Here is a 16,677-nt window from a genome sequence, read left to right on the forward strand (position 1 = left end):
TGCACAGTCAAACTTAATCAGTCTATGTTGCTCTGAGAATGTTCAGTTTATGTTAGTTGTCATCAGGCAAGCTGACCCTTGGACTTGGCCTCAAGCTATCAGGAAACAGTGGCACAATTAGGGCCCTCGTTTGTTAACAGAGAGTCTCTATCCAGACTGTGATACAGGAAGCCGCTCTCCACCCAACCCAGCTTTAAAGGGTGCTCTGAATGGTTCTGTGGTGAGTCAGAGTAGTGCAGGAATTTCTGTAAGGAGAGGAAAAGGAAACACTTGTACCAATGTTTTTCTTGTAGGCTCTTGAAGTGGTCATGATGCTTTAAAAAAAGAATCATTCAAATTGCTCCTAAGAAATTTTACAGGGGATTTATGTCTTTTAACCCTGTTTGCCAAAGCCTCTCCCAGCTGCTGAATTATGCAGTAACCAGAACTTTGTGGTCTCGGTTGTAGTTCTGTAGGGAATTCTAAGCCACAAGTAGTCCTCAGAAAAGGAAACGATTTAGCTTATAAATTATGTGACTGGGACTGCTATATGAGACATCATCATATGGTGTACAAAATCAAGTTCAGTACGTTCAGATTCAAGTTAAAGTTCATATACGGGGTACATAATCAAGATCAAGTACAGAATCACCCCATCCTATTGAAAGGACTTGTTGGTTCACATGTTGTTTTAATTGCATGCAGGGGACAGGGATTTGGCATGTTGGCAGCAGGAAGTGACCCCTGACCATGAAGGGTGTCAGTACAGGTGGCAGGAACAGATGGATTGACCTTGGCTTTCAGCGCTGTAGGCTGTACCCCCCAGGGGGGAGGGGGAGGGCTGGGGTCTCAGAAAGGGCAGATTGTCAACCCACTGGTGTCAGGACTTATTTTATCTCTTTGTTAGATGGAATGATAAACTGAATTTGTGCTGACGTTTTGACACTGATTGGTGCAGTATGTCATATCACATTGCAGGCTATCACTCACCTGTCTGGTTACTGCTGGTTACTCTGTTAGTTTTGATTGGCAAGTACAATCAACAGTTTCAAATTGTCTACCTATTCAGGACTATTTCATCTCTTTGTTAGATGGACATGATAAACTGCATTTGTGCTGATATGCAGACACTGATTGAATGATACGGTATGTCATATCAAATTGCGGGCTGTTACTCAACAGCCACACCTGTCTGACTCCTGCTTCTTACTGGGTTAGAGTTGCCTTCAGTGGTAGTTACACCCAACAGTTTCAAACTGTCCTCCTATTCATCATTCAATCTTGGAGTGCTGGCCCTTTCAACAGTTCCAGTGAGCAATGGAGTTAGCAGTTGGTATAATGACCTAAGTGGCTATAACCTGAACTGGTCACCATCTGGAGTTGTGTACCAAATGGTGCTTACAATTTACTGCTCACATGGATTTTTTTCCCCAGGCGATCAAAGTTTGATTACCCTAACTTTTTATTATGTGCCACTGTGGTATGTAGCAACCATTATGGCTGTTAACACAAATATTATCAAGATTCCAACAACAACACACTTCAACAGCTGCACGTAGCTGGTAGCTTCTTGGAAGTGCAAAGTTACAAGTATCATCAAACCTTCAGAACAAATATTTAGCTTCATACTGAAGTGTGGCATATACAGATATCAGTGTGCCGTATGAGACATAAAACAGGTGTCAAAACCTGATTGAAATAGACAGCTAATTATGCAGGTAGATGTTGTCACAGTAGAGAGTGTTTGTAGCTTTTATTACCTGAATATGGCCTCCTGAACACTGCTGAACTATTCCCAAACATGGCTAGTGATTAGCTGATGTTAGGAAGTATGTCAGCAGTGTTTAGGGTGTGTTCGGGGATCAAATTTGACTGAAATGTAACTCAAAATTGATTTGATGTATATAGAAAGGTGGGTGTGGTTGAAGTCTGTTCTTACTGCTCCCGATTTTCAGCTTAACTTGGTTGGATGGTGGTCAGGGGAAGGTTCTGAATGTGTGACAGGGGCTTTAGATGATTCCAGCAGGCAGAAAAGATGCCCCCTGCAAAGCTAAATCATGAATGTTTTTCTCCTCCCACAGTTGCCCCAGAGTTCCCAGTCAGTGAGTCAACCCCGATTGTAAATGCCACAGAAGGAAAGGATGCAGTCATCAACTCAACTGCCTCGGCAAACCCTGCTACAGTGGACTACAGGTGAGTGCATGGCAACTGTCTTCAGGGCTCGAAATACTTTCCTCTACATACTTGCATACCCATGCAGGTAACATCGAAAATTACCTGCACCAGACAAATTTTACCTGCAGCACTCAGAATTTAGGAAGTATGGATCATACTGAAAACTACCCAAAAACCATTGATATTATTTATTTAAACATCATCAAACTGTATGTCATAGCAGGCAATACGCAAATAAAATCCACATCCCTATGTAAACCCAGTACATGGACCAGTGAAGGTAAGATGCAGGTAGACATCAGAATACCTGCACAGCTCCAACTTCACCTGCATTAACTTGCACATGCAAGGTGTTACATGTTTCTTGGCCTTTTACTTAGCATTGGCCTTTCAGATCACCTTTACCCTTCGGAGGTGAATGTATTTACTGCAGCGCAATTTGACGTGGAACACTTTGAAGGAAAGCGTTTTAGATCTTGCGGGGAGACATGTCTAAAGATTGTACATAAACCAATGAAAACGTGCATCAGCGGGGAAATCTGTAACTTCAACCTGTATGCTTGCTGATGGGAAGTAATTTCCCCGGGGTGACAGAGGCTGCCACAACTCTTCACACTTCTCAGAACACTTCTTGTTGACGGAGCAGAAGTAAGACAGCTTGTAGTTCAAAAAGAGGCCTTGGGATTTTCTGATGTCGACTTTTAGAATTAGAGGCAGTGCCGTGGTTGTATTTTAAGATTGCACTTCCTTTACAAGTGTCCATGGCCAGCGTTTGAAATACATGTACATGTACCTCCTGCATATGCAGGTTAGTGCAGGTAGAACTGGAGCTGTGCAGGTATTGCATTTCTGGTGTCTACCTGCACCTAACCTGCACAGTTTTTAGTACAATACGTACTTGCTAAATTCTGAGTAGTTCAGGTAAAATTTGTCTGGTGCAGGGAATTTTCATTATTACCCGCATCAGTGTAAGTATACAGAAAAAAAAAGGATTTTTAGCACCACTGTCAAACAAAAGAGAAGTGTAGTGTTCTTAGAGTGATGTTAAAACACCTCCATATGGTTATGAACATGAGAGATGAATGGACTCCACATGCAGTCAAGCAATTAAATAGCAGTAGGCTTCATCAGATTTTCCATCTGCTGTTAAATATTAATTGATTTTTGATAGCAGTCATTATTTAATTGCCCAGCAGGTGCCTCTAAGGGTTGGGATTTGATGAGGGTCGGAAAACTTTTCAGAGCATGACATTCTATTGACAGAATTCCCTCATCTGTGGTATGGAAGGCTGATCAGGAGTGTTAGCAGTTTTGCTAGAAAAAAAATCAGTTAACCTTGATTTTTCCAGAAGGCTAACCCCCTATGGGAATGGTAGGTCCCAACAAGTTACCCAGGAGACATGGCACTTGGTATGATCTGCATGCACCAAGCAAGAAAATGAATGATGCATCAAAGGGTATCATCAGAATTGGAAAAGAAAATTAAGAATATTGATCTTTTTATTTCAGGCATTTAACAAATTTTGGGGAAGATTTTTGGTTCCATTATCAAAATGCCACCATATATGGTCTATCCCTCAATTATTCAAAAACTCCACAAATGTGTACTTATGACCTTGCACATTTAAGTGAAATCATCCTCTCTTGATAATAGTGCTTTCAGCCCTGGTAAAACCTCCACTGCACCAACAGACGCACCCCATAGTTATCGTGGGATGAAATTACTGTGATTGCCGAGCTCCCAAGCTCTTGTTGAGGGTGGTTTCCCTGGAAACAGTCATGGGCCCCTGATTACGAGGTCGAAATTGGTGCTTCTAAAGATAAGCAAAAATACCTCGAGCAAATTAGATTGGACCAAATGTTCAAGTTGGCAATAATGACTTTGGAAGGCGTCCAAGAGCTGACAGATGCCATACTTGTGCGGATTCTTGCGGCTCACATAACAGATTGTCTTGTCTCCCGCCGGAATGCTTATTGGGCGAAATCCCAAACGGAACAACATTTATTTGGACAAAGTAAAGTTTTGATCCCCCCCGGCCACTCCTGTCAAATGAAGAACTCGTAAGTGAAGTTGAGATGTAACATTCTTCCCTTCTCTTGGTTTGCGGCAGGTGGTTTAGGAATGGCATGGAGTTGACTAAGCAATTTTAAGCAAACTGCCCTGTAGTTCCAGATCAAACTGCTAGGTGGTCCAAACTCATGTCACTTCTTCCCAAACCCAAGAGCTACCAAATTCATGACCAGAATAGCATGTCCAGATCATAACATAAGATATCAAAACCAGGATGTTCTGCTGCAGTACCAACGAAAGTCACCAAGGGGCCCAAAATCAAATCATGACCTACCCAACTACCAAGTTTCATGACAATGCCTATAAAGCTTCTTGAGTTATGCTGTTCACAACAGGCAAACAAGCAAACGGCAAATGCTACTGAAAACATCACCTTCTTACCACAGGTGGTTTAGGGATGGTGTGGAGTTGACTGGGGTAAGACAGCGGAGGCAGGCCGACGGTTCTCGCTACATCATCGTTGGAGGAGCTCTCATCATCAAGAACGTCACCCGCAACGACAGAGGGAATTACGTCTGCCAGGCTTCTAATGATCTGGGCTCCACGGACAGAACCCTCTTCCTGAATGTACAATGTAAGTACCATTGACAAGATGTTGGGAAAACTTAGTTTCCAACAAAAAGTTTTGTTTTCTCCGTGATTACTTTCAACAGGTGTGCAAGAGACTGGGAAAAAAAGGTTCTTTATTCAATCACCAGTGTCTTTTACAACCAATGTTGCGGTGATCATTACCTTCTCATAAAGTGCTCATAATGTTTGTGGAGGCAACAGAATTATATGAATCTAAATGCATTTTTTTAATTTAGTAGGTTTTGCATCTCTATAGTATGATACACTCATAATAAATTGTTCATTGTGCCCAAAGGGCTAAATGCACAAATTTAAATGACCACACATGGTTTAATAGACCAATTAATGTATGCAAAATACTAAATGCTGAAACACTAAAATACAAATGTACTATACACTTATATGTACTAAAACACCAGTGAGTCTGAATCTGTATAAAGAAAACACCAAATGTGTTGTTCCCCCCAGACCCTGCAGAGATTGCAGACATCACGGACCACAGAATCGTGGACATCGGCGGGTCCGCGCAGTTCTTCTGCACCGGGGTGGGCAACCCCACACCCACCAACTTCGTCACCTGGGCGCGGGAGGGGGCCAACGCGTCCCGGCTCATCCGATCGTACAGCGACCTCACCGCCACCCTCAGCATCAACGACATCACGAAGGACGACAAGGGCGACTACAAGTGTGTGGCCAACAACGGCATCCCTCCCGCCGCTGTGCAGACCTCACGGCTGCTCGTCAGATGTGAGTGGGGCTATATTATGTTATGAAGCACATTGAAACTGTGATTTCTGACACAAGAAAATTTCCAACTGTAAGAGAAGTCTATTGAAGATCAGAGTGAAAAAAGTCCCTTGTGTTGGAATAAAAGTTTGAACTTTAAACATGTAACTACCAACACAGATGAACTTTCATGATAACTCCAGTCTTTGTCAAAGAATAAACAATCCACTGCTTCTGTGATGATGTCATGCAAGTTATGTAGATGACACACGTGACTCAGTGAGCAGTGGATCACAGCAGTAGATGATATTGAAGGGATAATTGAATGAATTGATAACTATATTTTTGTCTGAAACAAACATTTTACCTTTTTGCCCCCCAGTTGCTCCCGAGCTGGACAAGTCCCCCCTCCTGTCCAGAGTGGCAGCTGGGGAGGGTGACACGGCTAACCTGGTCTGCAAGGCTGAGGGCTTTCCTGACGTGCAGTTCTCATGGTTCAAGGTGGGAGGATACCAAGATGCTGTTGTCATTGCTGTTAAACCTTCAGCATGTCAAAGTAGCATTTATTTATTTATTAAGATATACTACATTTGTTGGCTTGATGTATGAAAAGGTAGATTTACTACATTTGCGAAAGGAATGACATAACAGGTTGACTATCACCGTTTCAAGATTTTCACCCGAGTCAAAACATTTTTACCTGAGTCAAGTGAGAAAGTATGGTAGGTGTAAAGCTCCCTTTCCCAATGGCACAACACTGGGGCCTGCCATGGATTCGAACCAGGTACCTTTAGATTCTGCGTCAACAACCCTAACCACAAGACCACCTTATCACCTGACAACCAGAAGTTAGTTAGGAGGACAAACTTCGTAGATTGTCTGGTTTTAGACTGAAGTTGCTCATCGATTGTTCCAAACTGACTGTTTCCAGGGCAGCGAGTTGTTGAACACCAGCGGGAACCGGCTGCAGAGCACGGTGCGCATGAAGAGCTGGTACCAGCGGGAGGGCATCCTCATCATCCACAACGTGTCGGCCAGCCAGGACTACAGCACCTACCGCTGCCAGGTCACCAACAGCCTGGGAACAGACACCTTCAACGTCAGGCTGGACGGAAGAAGTAAGTCTTTCTTCGCCTTATGATTTCACTTCTTCAGGTCAGGTTTGCTGCGATGATTTGGATAGTTTTTTTTTAAATTTTGTCAGGGGATCCACAAATACAGCAACGCCATGCCTGCAAAACCTCTGACCCTCCCAACTCACTGCTATGGCCTATTCTTAGTAAAAGCCCGAATAATACCTACCCCAGCTTCCAAACTAATATAAAATCTACTCCTTCTTGCCTCTGTCGTATATGGCCTGGGTGCCATCCGTTTTGAACGGTGCTACTGGCACTCTGTTGCAAAACAGATGGCACCAAGGCTACCTGTTGTAGGCACTGGCAACAATGGCTTGCTTGATGTTCATCAAAGGTTGCTCTCTTCATCTAGTTCACTGCAATCCTTGTCCGCTCTCCAGAGCAGTTTGTGTAAAATGCCCGGCCTAGGTGCCAACTGTCAACAGTCTCACATAAACACTGCTTAATTATTTGTAGCAGTGGTTACACAGTCCTGTATTGGCAACACTTAGGAAAGTGTCTTTCCCTGTGTACGTTTTGATAGATATAGACCTTACAACTTCTTGTTGTGGCTGAAAAATTCATAACAAGCTATATCACTCACTACTCCTATATGCAAATTTGATATCATTGATGACAGCCTTAAGACGACTTTTATAGTGGAGATATTGGATTTGCCTTGTCAAGTGTATAGTAACCTAGCTGCAATATATTGTAGTATGAGTAAGGAGTGGAGTAATTCTGTCTAACTGATGCCTTATCATACTGTGTAAGGTTATTCAACACACGGATCCTTGCTGTAGCATCTTCTATTAGCTGAGGAATGATTCCACTCTACTCATACTAGCTACAATGTATTGTTCACCAATAGTGATGCCGACATTGGTTCAGTAGTAATCAGTACCCGCATCAATTAGCTGCTGCCCTGGTTCTAAGGGTTGTTATGGTAGACAGCCCACGGAGGTCATGACCTTGGAGGGAGGCAGGGACAAGATGTCTGCCCCCCTCATTAGGACTGGCATGTACGACCCACTGCATCTGACAGTTTGCATGCACCTGGAACGTTTTAGGTGTTTATTAATTTTTTGGGGTCAGGGAAGGGAAGAGAAGCTGTTAGCTGTTTGGAAGGAAAGGATTATTTTTTTGTCAATCCTGCTTGATTTGATGTCTTCTTTGGCTACTGTTGATGTGGTCAGACTAGCATGTCAGCAGAATGTACAGTGCAAAACTCATCATGTTTTGTGCATAGCACTTCAGCAGGACGTCATATTTACATATTCAAGGTTGACATTCCCATTCCGTGTATAATTTTGAAATGTTTTGTCGCCCAACCCGATGATGATGATGTGACTGCAAAATTCTGACATCCAACGAAAACCATGAAAAATCTGAGTTTCGCACAGGTGCAGTCCATTCTTCCAACATGCTGGAAAGACTCAGGATACTGAAATGCACGATCAAGTACCTCCTTGCCCACTATTTTTTCCTCCCAAATAATCTTTCACAATGAAATCCTATGAAATATGTGAGCTCCAACTCCAAGTCCAACAGAAACATCTTGGAAAAGGGTCTGGAATTTTAATTGCCTGTGGGTTGGATCAGGATCCCTGCCTACTGGAGTATGATTCATGGTGTATTTGGCCCAGGATCACGCCTGTTTGTTTGCCTAGGTTCGACACAAACACATCCCTGATAATCTGCACATGCTGCATGTCAGTGTTATATAGAGAGAGACAGAGACAGATGGTCTGTAGCTACACTCTTCTATTAACTGAAATGTGGTGAGGTGTTACCAGTTCTTTGTCTATCTGCCTCATGTACTTGAAATGGAGTAATTTGTTGAGTATTGCTCACACAACGCTAATGGAATTAAACTTGTATATCTTAAGGGAACATGGGAGTTGGAGAATTTTCTTGCTAGCCCTGTTTTCGAAGTTGCTCAGTGCTGCAGAAAGCCCATTTGTCGTGAACAAGACAATTTCTCATCATTGATGCATCAAAGATGATAAAAGTTATTTTTCATATCTGACAGGCAGTTAAACCAACATTCTGGTCCAAGGTCTGGCATCTCCCAGTGGCAAACATAGACAGATAGGATGCAGGCTGAACTATCCAATAACCAATAAATGTACATGCAGTTGGATAGGGGAGCCTTGAGTTATAATCAATTTGGTCCAGGCCTGTCTGCTTTAATGCATTTGCCCAAAGTACTTGCTGGATGTTATGGCTATATACGTACATTCAGGCTGTAATATCCAATTGAGCCCCAACTGCAGTTATGATATTTTCCCATCACAAGGTCCATATAAAAGCCCTCATGTGTCCGCTTTCAATCTGGTTCATGGTCATTCGAGGATTGAGTACGCAGTACGTAGTGCAGGGAGTCTTTTGTGACCGATTTCCAAACCTTGTAACAAAACTTGAGGTTTAACAGGTGACTATCAAACCAGGGAAATACAGAGCTCCTTATCACAGAGGCATCTTGAAGAATAAACACTTTGGTCCAGCAGTCCTCTGTGTATTGATTAAAGATTTCTGTTTTTACTGAAGGACAGCAGATTTGATTCCAGGCCCCTACCTTTGTGTAGCCTGGGTACCATCCCGGTTAGTTTTATCTGCTCCCACAGTCACAACATATACCACTACTGGTTAGTCAGTTGGACTGTGGGAGCGGACGCGGACTGAAAAAGGATGGTACCCAGGCTAACGTGTGTGAAGGTTGCAGCAGCTGTTTACTGGTCACTTTCCTGGCTAGGCAGTGTCTGAAATATTTTCCAGCAGTCCGAGGGTCACAGGTTAGGTGATGGATGTGTCTTTCCATCTGTTTGAGTAGACATTAGAGGCTTCATGTTGGACAGGTGACCTAAATCTAGAATCTGTGGCAGAAGACAGACACTTTCATGTAAATAGAACTGATTTATTCCAAATGTAAATAATCTGAGACTCCAATTATTTGACACATTTGAATGTCTTGCTGGAAAACACAACATTGAGAAGTCACAATGCTATGTGACCCCACATGACAAATGGTTCTCTTGACTTAAGGCCACACCAATTTAATTTCTTGGTTAACGGATTTTTCTACAAAAATAATGGAGCAGGCGGGCGAAAAAAAAATAAAAATAAAAACAGGCCTAGGCTTCCTATTATGGCCCAAAATGGTACGATAGGAGCCATGAAGTCAACACACCAGGCTGGTTCAAAATTTTGACAATGAATTTTGAACTTTTAATGATACCACTGCATTGAAAGATGGAATAACTTTAACAAGAAGTATGAAAAGAACTGTTTTCAACTGTTCACGGAAAAATATGAGCATTTTGCAGTTGATTCTGAATTTTTATTTTTATTTGCAAATAAGAAAAAAATGAAGCGGCGAATCCGTTAACCAAGAAATTAAATAGGTGTGGCCTTAGAGAAAAGATGCAGAAATCTGAAGGTCTGTTAATTGTTGTTTACCTCCCAAAATCTGGTTTAAAGGGTGGGGAAATGTAGCATTTTGCCAGAACATACTGCTCCTGTGAGAACCCTGTAAAGTTGTGCATTTAGCATTTCAACAGAATGTTTAGAATTTGAGGTCGTATTTAAGGACGACATTCCGTCTGTAGTTTTCAAATGTTGTGTCGGAAAAGATTTTGTCTTCAACAGGCAAAATTATGATGCAACATTCACCAAACATAAAACAAAAAACGTGAAAAATCCGAGTTTTGCGCAGTAGTGTGTACGTTCTGCCGACTTGCTTGGAAATGTGGGCTACAGACAGACATGCTGCAGTGATGTTTGGTTAGACTTGAAGGCAGGACATGAATAACAGTTGATGCTGCTCCGAGTGTTTGTTTTCCTCCCTGCTAAGAATGTAGCCAGTCAGCCTGAAACACAGACACACTCAGGGGGAATGCTTTGGATACTGTGTCAAAAGAGTTGGTCTCCCTGGTGGTTACCAGAACTGCCACTTTCATGTGCCCAGCTTCCCACTTCAATTACAACTTTGATGTGACGTCATTGATCGTCCTGATTATTCAAGGGAATTCCAGTACTCTAGCCTATTTCTAGGAGCCCAGAATGTATGCAAAATGAATACATAATGATAATCCATTTGTTAGAGCCCAGAATCAAGGATTTGCAGAGTGAATGTAAAGTCAATGGATATTCTATTACCCTTGTAGGTCTGGAAGGATTAGACTTCAGCCATTTGTTTTCCTTTTCTCTCAATAAGGGATGAACCAGTAAGTATCGCATTGCTACTGATCCACCCTTGCTTCTTGTCAAAACATTTGTATTTTATAGTAGATGTTGGCCATCAAACTGCAAAGAAGAATATGCTATACATTGTATATGAAGGGGCCAGTAATGTCTGCTGGCCGGATGGGCAAAAAAAGTGCAGTTTTTAAATCAGGAAAGTCATTGTTTGGCTTTCGAGGTTTTGTGGAGGATCAAAGAGACAGATAACAAGCTCCGGTCATTCTAACAGACAGTTGTCAGACTAACGGCCCAGTGGTGCAGCACTGCCCCCTACCTGCAGTACCAGCATCCCAAGTGCCCCAAACAGCCTGGATCAATCAATAGCTCGACATGTTCCGGAGAATGCTAACAAGGATTTGTTAGTGTTCCACTGTTGTCATTATGATGTCCTTATATGGGAGGTGTGGTGGTAGTGATTGACATGATTGTCAGCTGTCTGTTCCTTTTAGGACTTCGAATAGATGCCGGTAATTTTGATCATTCCTGGCCAATCAGAATGCTTAGGCACCTGCTGTTATCGAAGTACATAGCTATTTCGACCCTAATGTTAGATAAGATGTCGTCTTTGAGTCTGTGAATGCCATAAGTCTAATTTCCAGGATGATAGGTACTTCACACCGATAACCAAAATAAGCATTGTTGAAGTAACTGTTTGAGAACTTTAAGGTTTCTTATTTGATGACCAGTGGGTTTCACATCTGCACTGTTTGTTGAATAAAGAGGTCTCTTGCCAACCTGATGAAAATGAATATCCACAGACCTCTGAAGTGACGTTTCACGGATATTTCCTTTGAACTGTTCCAAAGTGAATAGCACCTAGCCTCTACCAGGCTTGAGGAGGCGGCTGGAAAGAGTAGAAATCGGCCAAAATAGAGAGATAAGCATGCCAAGGGAGTTTGGCCGTTGAGAGAACAGTGGCCGATTTCTACTCTTTCCAGCCGCCTCCTCAAGCCTGGTAGAGGCTAAATAGCACCTGCCATTTTTAGTCCTTCCTTAAATATGGGAATGCTATTACTAGTACTGTAATTGACAGGAAGAACTCAAACGACAACAAAACCATTTTCCCCTGTACATGTATCTCTGCGTGCCTGCCTCTTTCCCAACCATGTCAATCCTGACCCTACATTAACTATCATCTTCCTGTCTGGCACAGTATTATGTCCAGTATCCTGTTGGGGCTATTCTGTGCTTAGCAACAATCAATAGCTAATTAGACCCATTTTATTTGTAATTACAGAACAAAATGTTTGTCTATCACGAAATATGAATGATATTCCAGGTTTGACATTATGTATGAAGTTTTAACCAAACCATCAGATAAACCATCTTTATCAAGTTTTCAAAATGTACTCCTTACTTTTTGGAATAATATTTGTGTTGTGTATGTTGTCATTTTTTTCTACATGTACATGTTTTTGTTTATTGTTGTTTATGTGCCCTGCTTTTGCTTTTTGGTAAGTTTTAACAAACAGCTCGTAAACGTACACTTATGTACTAACCTGAATAAAAACACCCTACCCCTAAAGAACTGAGATGAAAGAACAAATGCTGGTATAAACCCAAATGAATAAGCAAACCCATTCCTCATAAAAGCCCCTGCTCCCTTATAATAAGGCAACTGCTTTTGTCAGATAACAAGATGAAAAACAAGCTTTTGCCTTGAAGTTCTTAAAACAACACATCTTCAAATGCATGTTCAAGCAACAACTGAACCTGTCCCCACTGAGGAGGCCGTCACGACAAGTATTACAACCAGAAAGCACAGAGGTAACGTTAACGTTATTCCTGGGCATTAATATTCCCATCTTTTTTTACCCATGACGATTTTGAAATGTATCTTGAGAAAATTACTCATACAAGCAAGAAGTCCTTTGCTTTTCTGCAAGACTTCAGCTTTGGCAATAAAACTTGAAGGAAAGCTTAGCGTGCCATTTTCCGATGCCCAGCTTTCTGTGCTCAAAAGCTAGTCTGTTACAGCCTTGCCAACACCTATCTGCTCTGGTCATTTTATAATTACGGCAATTACAACTTACTTATCCTTCCACAGTGAGCCATTTCCAATCTCTTATTGTGCTACGATATACATACTACAGATGGCTAAGAACAGTAAAAGACATGGCAATTTTCTATCAATCAGTTATCATCTCTCATGCCTTCTTCCCTCCCCATCATGTGCCTCCTGAATTTCTCTACTGACGAGTAGATGTCATCTCCGGAGGTCATAACTGATCAATAGCAACTTTGTGTTGCTCCGAGGCAAATCCGATACTGTTGAAATGGGAGAAGTATGTAAAATTGCATTAGTCCATGAATTGGTATCCTAATGCAACATTTCCCCATTGATTTTGTTCACTACCGGATATGCTAATGATGGATTTACAGTGTTGTCTGAACCTGATTCACCCTTTTTCTAATGTTACCATAACAATAAAATCATACAATTTGTTCAAAATAAGAAATACTTTTAGTAAAAAGCTTCCACACTTACAATCTTTTTTTAATGGTTCCACACATTTTTTCTTGAAGAGTAAATCACACTCTCATTACTTAAACTCTTTAAGACTTAATAACAGCATAAATCGATAGCGTCATGCCATGAGGCCATTTGGCCCATCTTCTGTTACTGCCCAAAGAGGGGGGTCCACATTGATTTTCAGTAGTAAACTGCAGTAATTCTCCTGAATGGATAGCTTGTAATGGGGATGTAATGTGCGGATTGGTTTTCAGTGTCGGCCATTTGGCTCTGTCTAAACAGGTGGTGACACACAAATGTAGTCATAGTACTGTACACTACACCATACAGATGTTACTGTACTTTGAAGACACTCTTTTCATAAACAGACTCTGAGTTCAATGATTTGAATGTTAATCTCCAAGCAGATCATACAGTGGCAAGGCAGTATCCATTTGTCATAGGAGTGTCCATTGAGTACTGCCTGGCCAATTTGATAAGACTTGTCTTTTGCGGCCACCAAAACATCTGCTTGGAGATTATTGAAAATCACTATTGTAAAGATCTAAAGATGCGAACTCTCAGGCAACATCTATGTTTTGTAAAAGTTGTCCATATATTTAAAGTTAGAAGGTAACAACATCCAATGGCCCTGCTCCCCTCCCCACAGCTACACACATGGTTACGAATATTGCTTTTTCGCCCATTAAAGGCTCCATTGATTTTTATGCTGTGTTATTGCAGGGTAACAGGACATTACGTCGCTGCTAGTACTGCATCTGTCACGTCTGTGTCAATCTGTCTGTCTGTGGACTGATTCATTTTTAACAGAATATCTGAAAAAGAAAACATGATAGAGACATCGTACTAATGCTTCAAACAATAGCATCAAAACTTATGTAAGAACCCCCACCCCACCCATGCCGATAGAATTTGAGGATTTTTGGCAGCATAATTATACTTATCATTAAGGCAAATAGAGTAAAAAATTTAAATTTATAAAAGATGTCTTCAATATCTTTATGTATAAGTATAATATATGCCACATAAGATATGCTTAATGATGATTATATGAATACTTTGCCTGTTTGCATACTAGTACTTTTTAAAAGATTTATGACTCTTATTGGGGAACATGCATCTTATTGTAAGGAAGTTTATGTAACCCAAAACATGTGAGCCTTGTTTTGAGGTAAAAATTAAGTAAATAAAAAGCAAGTTGTTTGATGTTGTCCCAGTCATACTGACCTTGCCGCCCTCCCCCCCAGGTAAACCAGACATGCCCACCTCAGTCACCCTGGTGAAGAAGGAAGACACGTCTGTCACACTGTCCTGGACTCCCGGGTTTGACGGCGGCGTGCAGCAATCCTTCCAGGTAGGGGTTCCACATCTTTGATTACACTGTGAATGCAGATACTTTTGCGGTGGTTTTATTTTTATTGCTTTCACAGTGTTACGTGTGCAGCAATCCTTCCAGTTTAATAGCTAGGGCAGCAGCAAGAACTTTTGCGGGGTTATTCTTTTCACAGTTTTTACTGAAAAATCATAATGCTGCGCATATATCTGTTCTCGCAACTACAAATTTCAACACAGCGAAAACCTCATGTTACCTCAAAATAAAACCACTGTGAGAGTTGTCATGTAAATACATCATCTAAATGGTGGAATGGGCTTGACATGTTTCATAACTCTCTCATGGTCAGGTCAACCGTCCAAGTGTAACAGCTGACACTGCACCGGAAACCAATTCTAGTGATCCTGGATCAAGCTATAACCCATTCAGTCCCTACTCAAATGTGGTACTTCTGCTTCATGTAGTGCTTTGACCTATTTCATAGATGCAGTCCTAGCAGTAAACAGGCATGTCTTCTGGTCTGAGATATCAATAGAATATTTTCTTTTTGCTGACCCGACCTGTCAGCACCAAACCAAAGAAAATGTCACCAATTCTTTCTGGTTTGATGTATCATTAGAATTAAAAACTTTATTTTTGTTGACCCAGTGTCAACAGTGGAACATTCTACATGTTCTTATCAACAGTTGATCATTGCAATTAAATGTTGACTGATGATGATGTTGATGATGATGAAGAAGGAGGATCACATGTTGGATAACATCTACATTTCTTTTGAGCAAAATTTGTCAGTATGCTAGCATGTCAAGAACAACCTCAGAAAACCTGTGAAGTTGTCCTGGTTTCAACCTGATTTTATACACAAAATTCACGGGCAGCAGCCACCTGTTAGTGAGGTGTGCTTGTGATGCGCTCTGCCCCCACCAGTGACTAATGGATTTCATTAGCTCCGCTGGCAGATTGTGGATTGCAGGCAAAATTGCATCGACCTGGGGCGGTAATGGTCTTGTAAAAAGCCAGGGGACATGCAGATGGCGTCTGATGCACTCCTCTCATTAGCACATGACGTCAAGGGTCCTCTCTGTAGGCAGTTAAATGGACTAGGAAAGTGTAGTTGATGAGCAGAAGCGAAGACGGCGTCCCCGGTTTTGGGGTCGTCACTTAATAGCTGCTTTTACTTAGTCAGTATGTCAGTAAAATTTAAGATAGGCACGTCAACCTCTGAACCAAAAGTGCAAAATGAAGAAGTAGAACAATTCTTGAGGAAGCACATAAGAATGTCATGGTTATTTATCGTGGTTCAGAGTGCCCCATTAATTGGATTTTCATCCATTCAAATCCCTTTGCAAATTCTATAATCAGAGAACCTCTAAAAATGTCAATAGTGATAGACCACTCCAGCAAATGATGTACATGGAATACTGTACCATGTTGTACCATGAGCTATTACTTTCAAAGATCAAAATTTTAATTTAAGCTTGGTGCAAGTTTGAAGTGTATTATTCTTCACCCACGGCCTTGTTTCCTCAGTGAAGGTGACATTTCACATCTGGATGTTGTGCTAAGTTCATGCAAAGGTTGACCCATGCAAGACCTTGACCTCTGAACTTAAGCCAGTGAAGGGAACATGCTAGGCTCCGGTAAAGTGCTCAGAAAAAAAACTGATAAACGAACATGACTGTCATGATTTTGAATCCAACACTTACTAACTCCCTTACATCCTAAGATTTTCAATTTTATGCCATTTCATGAAAATTGGAAATCACAGACAGGACACTCATATCTTACGGGGAAATTTTCCAGTTCCGTTTTTTTAAAAGACACAGATATGAAAATTCAAATTTCGTATTCATCCCACCTACTTATGATGACTTATGATGCATGACCCTAGGAGCTTTACTCGGGCATGCATGTCAGCCTGAATGAAATGCCTATCCACAACTTTTGCTCCAACCCCACCCATCTGACTTTCCTTTTTTGGCAGTTCAGATGT

The 16,677-nt window shown here is 41.5% G+C and overlaps 1 protein-coding gene across 11 annotated transcripts in view; it reads left to right on the plus strand.

The window, feature by feature from the left end:
- LOC109472226 (nephrin-like) overlaps window positions 1–16,677 on the plus strand; it is a 101,193-nt gene that overhangs the window by 72,086 nt on the left and 12,430 nt on the right. For all 11 annotated transcript variants that reach the window (XM_019771833.1, XM_019771828.1, XM_019771831.1 and 8 more), the window contains exons 11-16: window positions 2,061–2,172; window positions 4,612–4,799; window positions 5,264–5,542; window positions 5,904–6,022; window positions 6,453–6,639; window positions 14,599–14,705. In XM_019771833.1, the coding sequence (XP_019627392.1) occupies window positions 2,061–2,172; window positions 4,612–4,799; window positions 5,264–5,542; window positions 5,904–6,022; window positions 6,453–6,639; window positions 14,599–14,705 (992 nt within the window). The remainder of the gene's footprint in view (window positions 1–2,060; window positions 2,173–4,611; window positions 4,800–5,263; window positions 5,543–5,903; window positions 6,023–6,452; window positions 6,640–14,598; window positions 14,706–16,677) is intronic.

The sequence above is a fragment of the Branchiostoma belcheri genome, unplaced genomic scaffold (genome assembly GCF_001625305.1).
Source record: "Branchiostoma belcheri isolate BF01 breed outbred unplaced genomic scaffold, Haploidv18h27 scaffold27, whole genome shotgun sequence".
In the NCBI taxonomy this organism is placed as follows: Eukaryota; Metazoa; Chordata; class Leptocardii; order Amphioxiformes; family Branchiostomatidae; genus Branchiostoma; species Branchiostoma belcheri.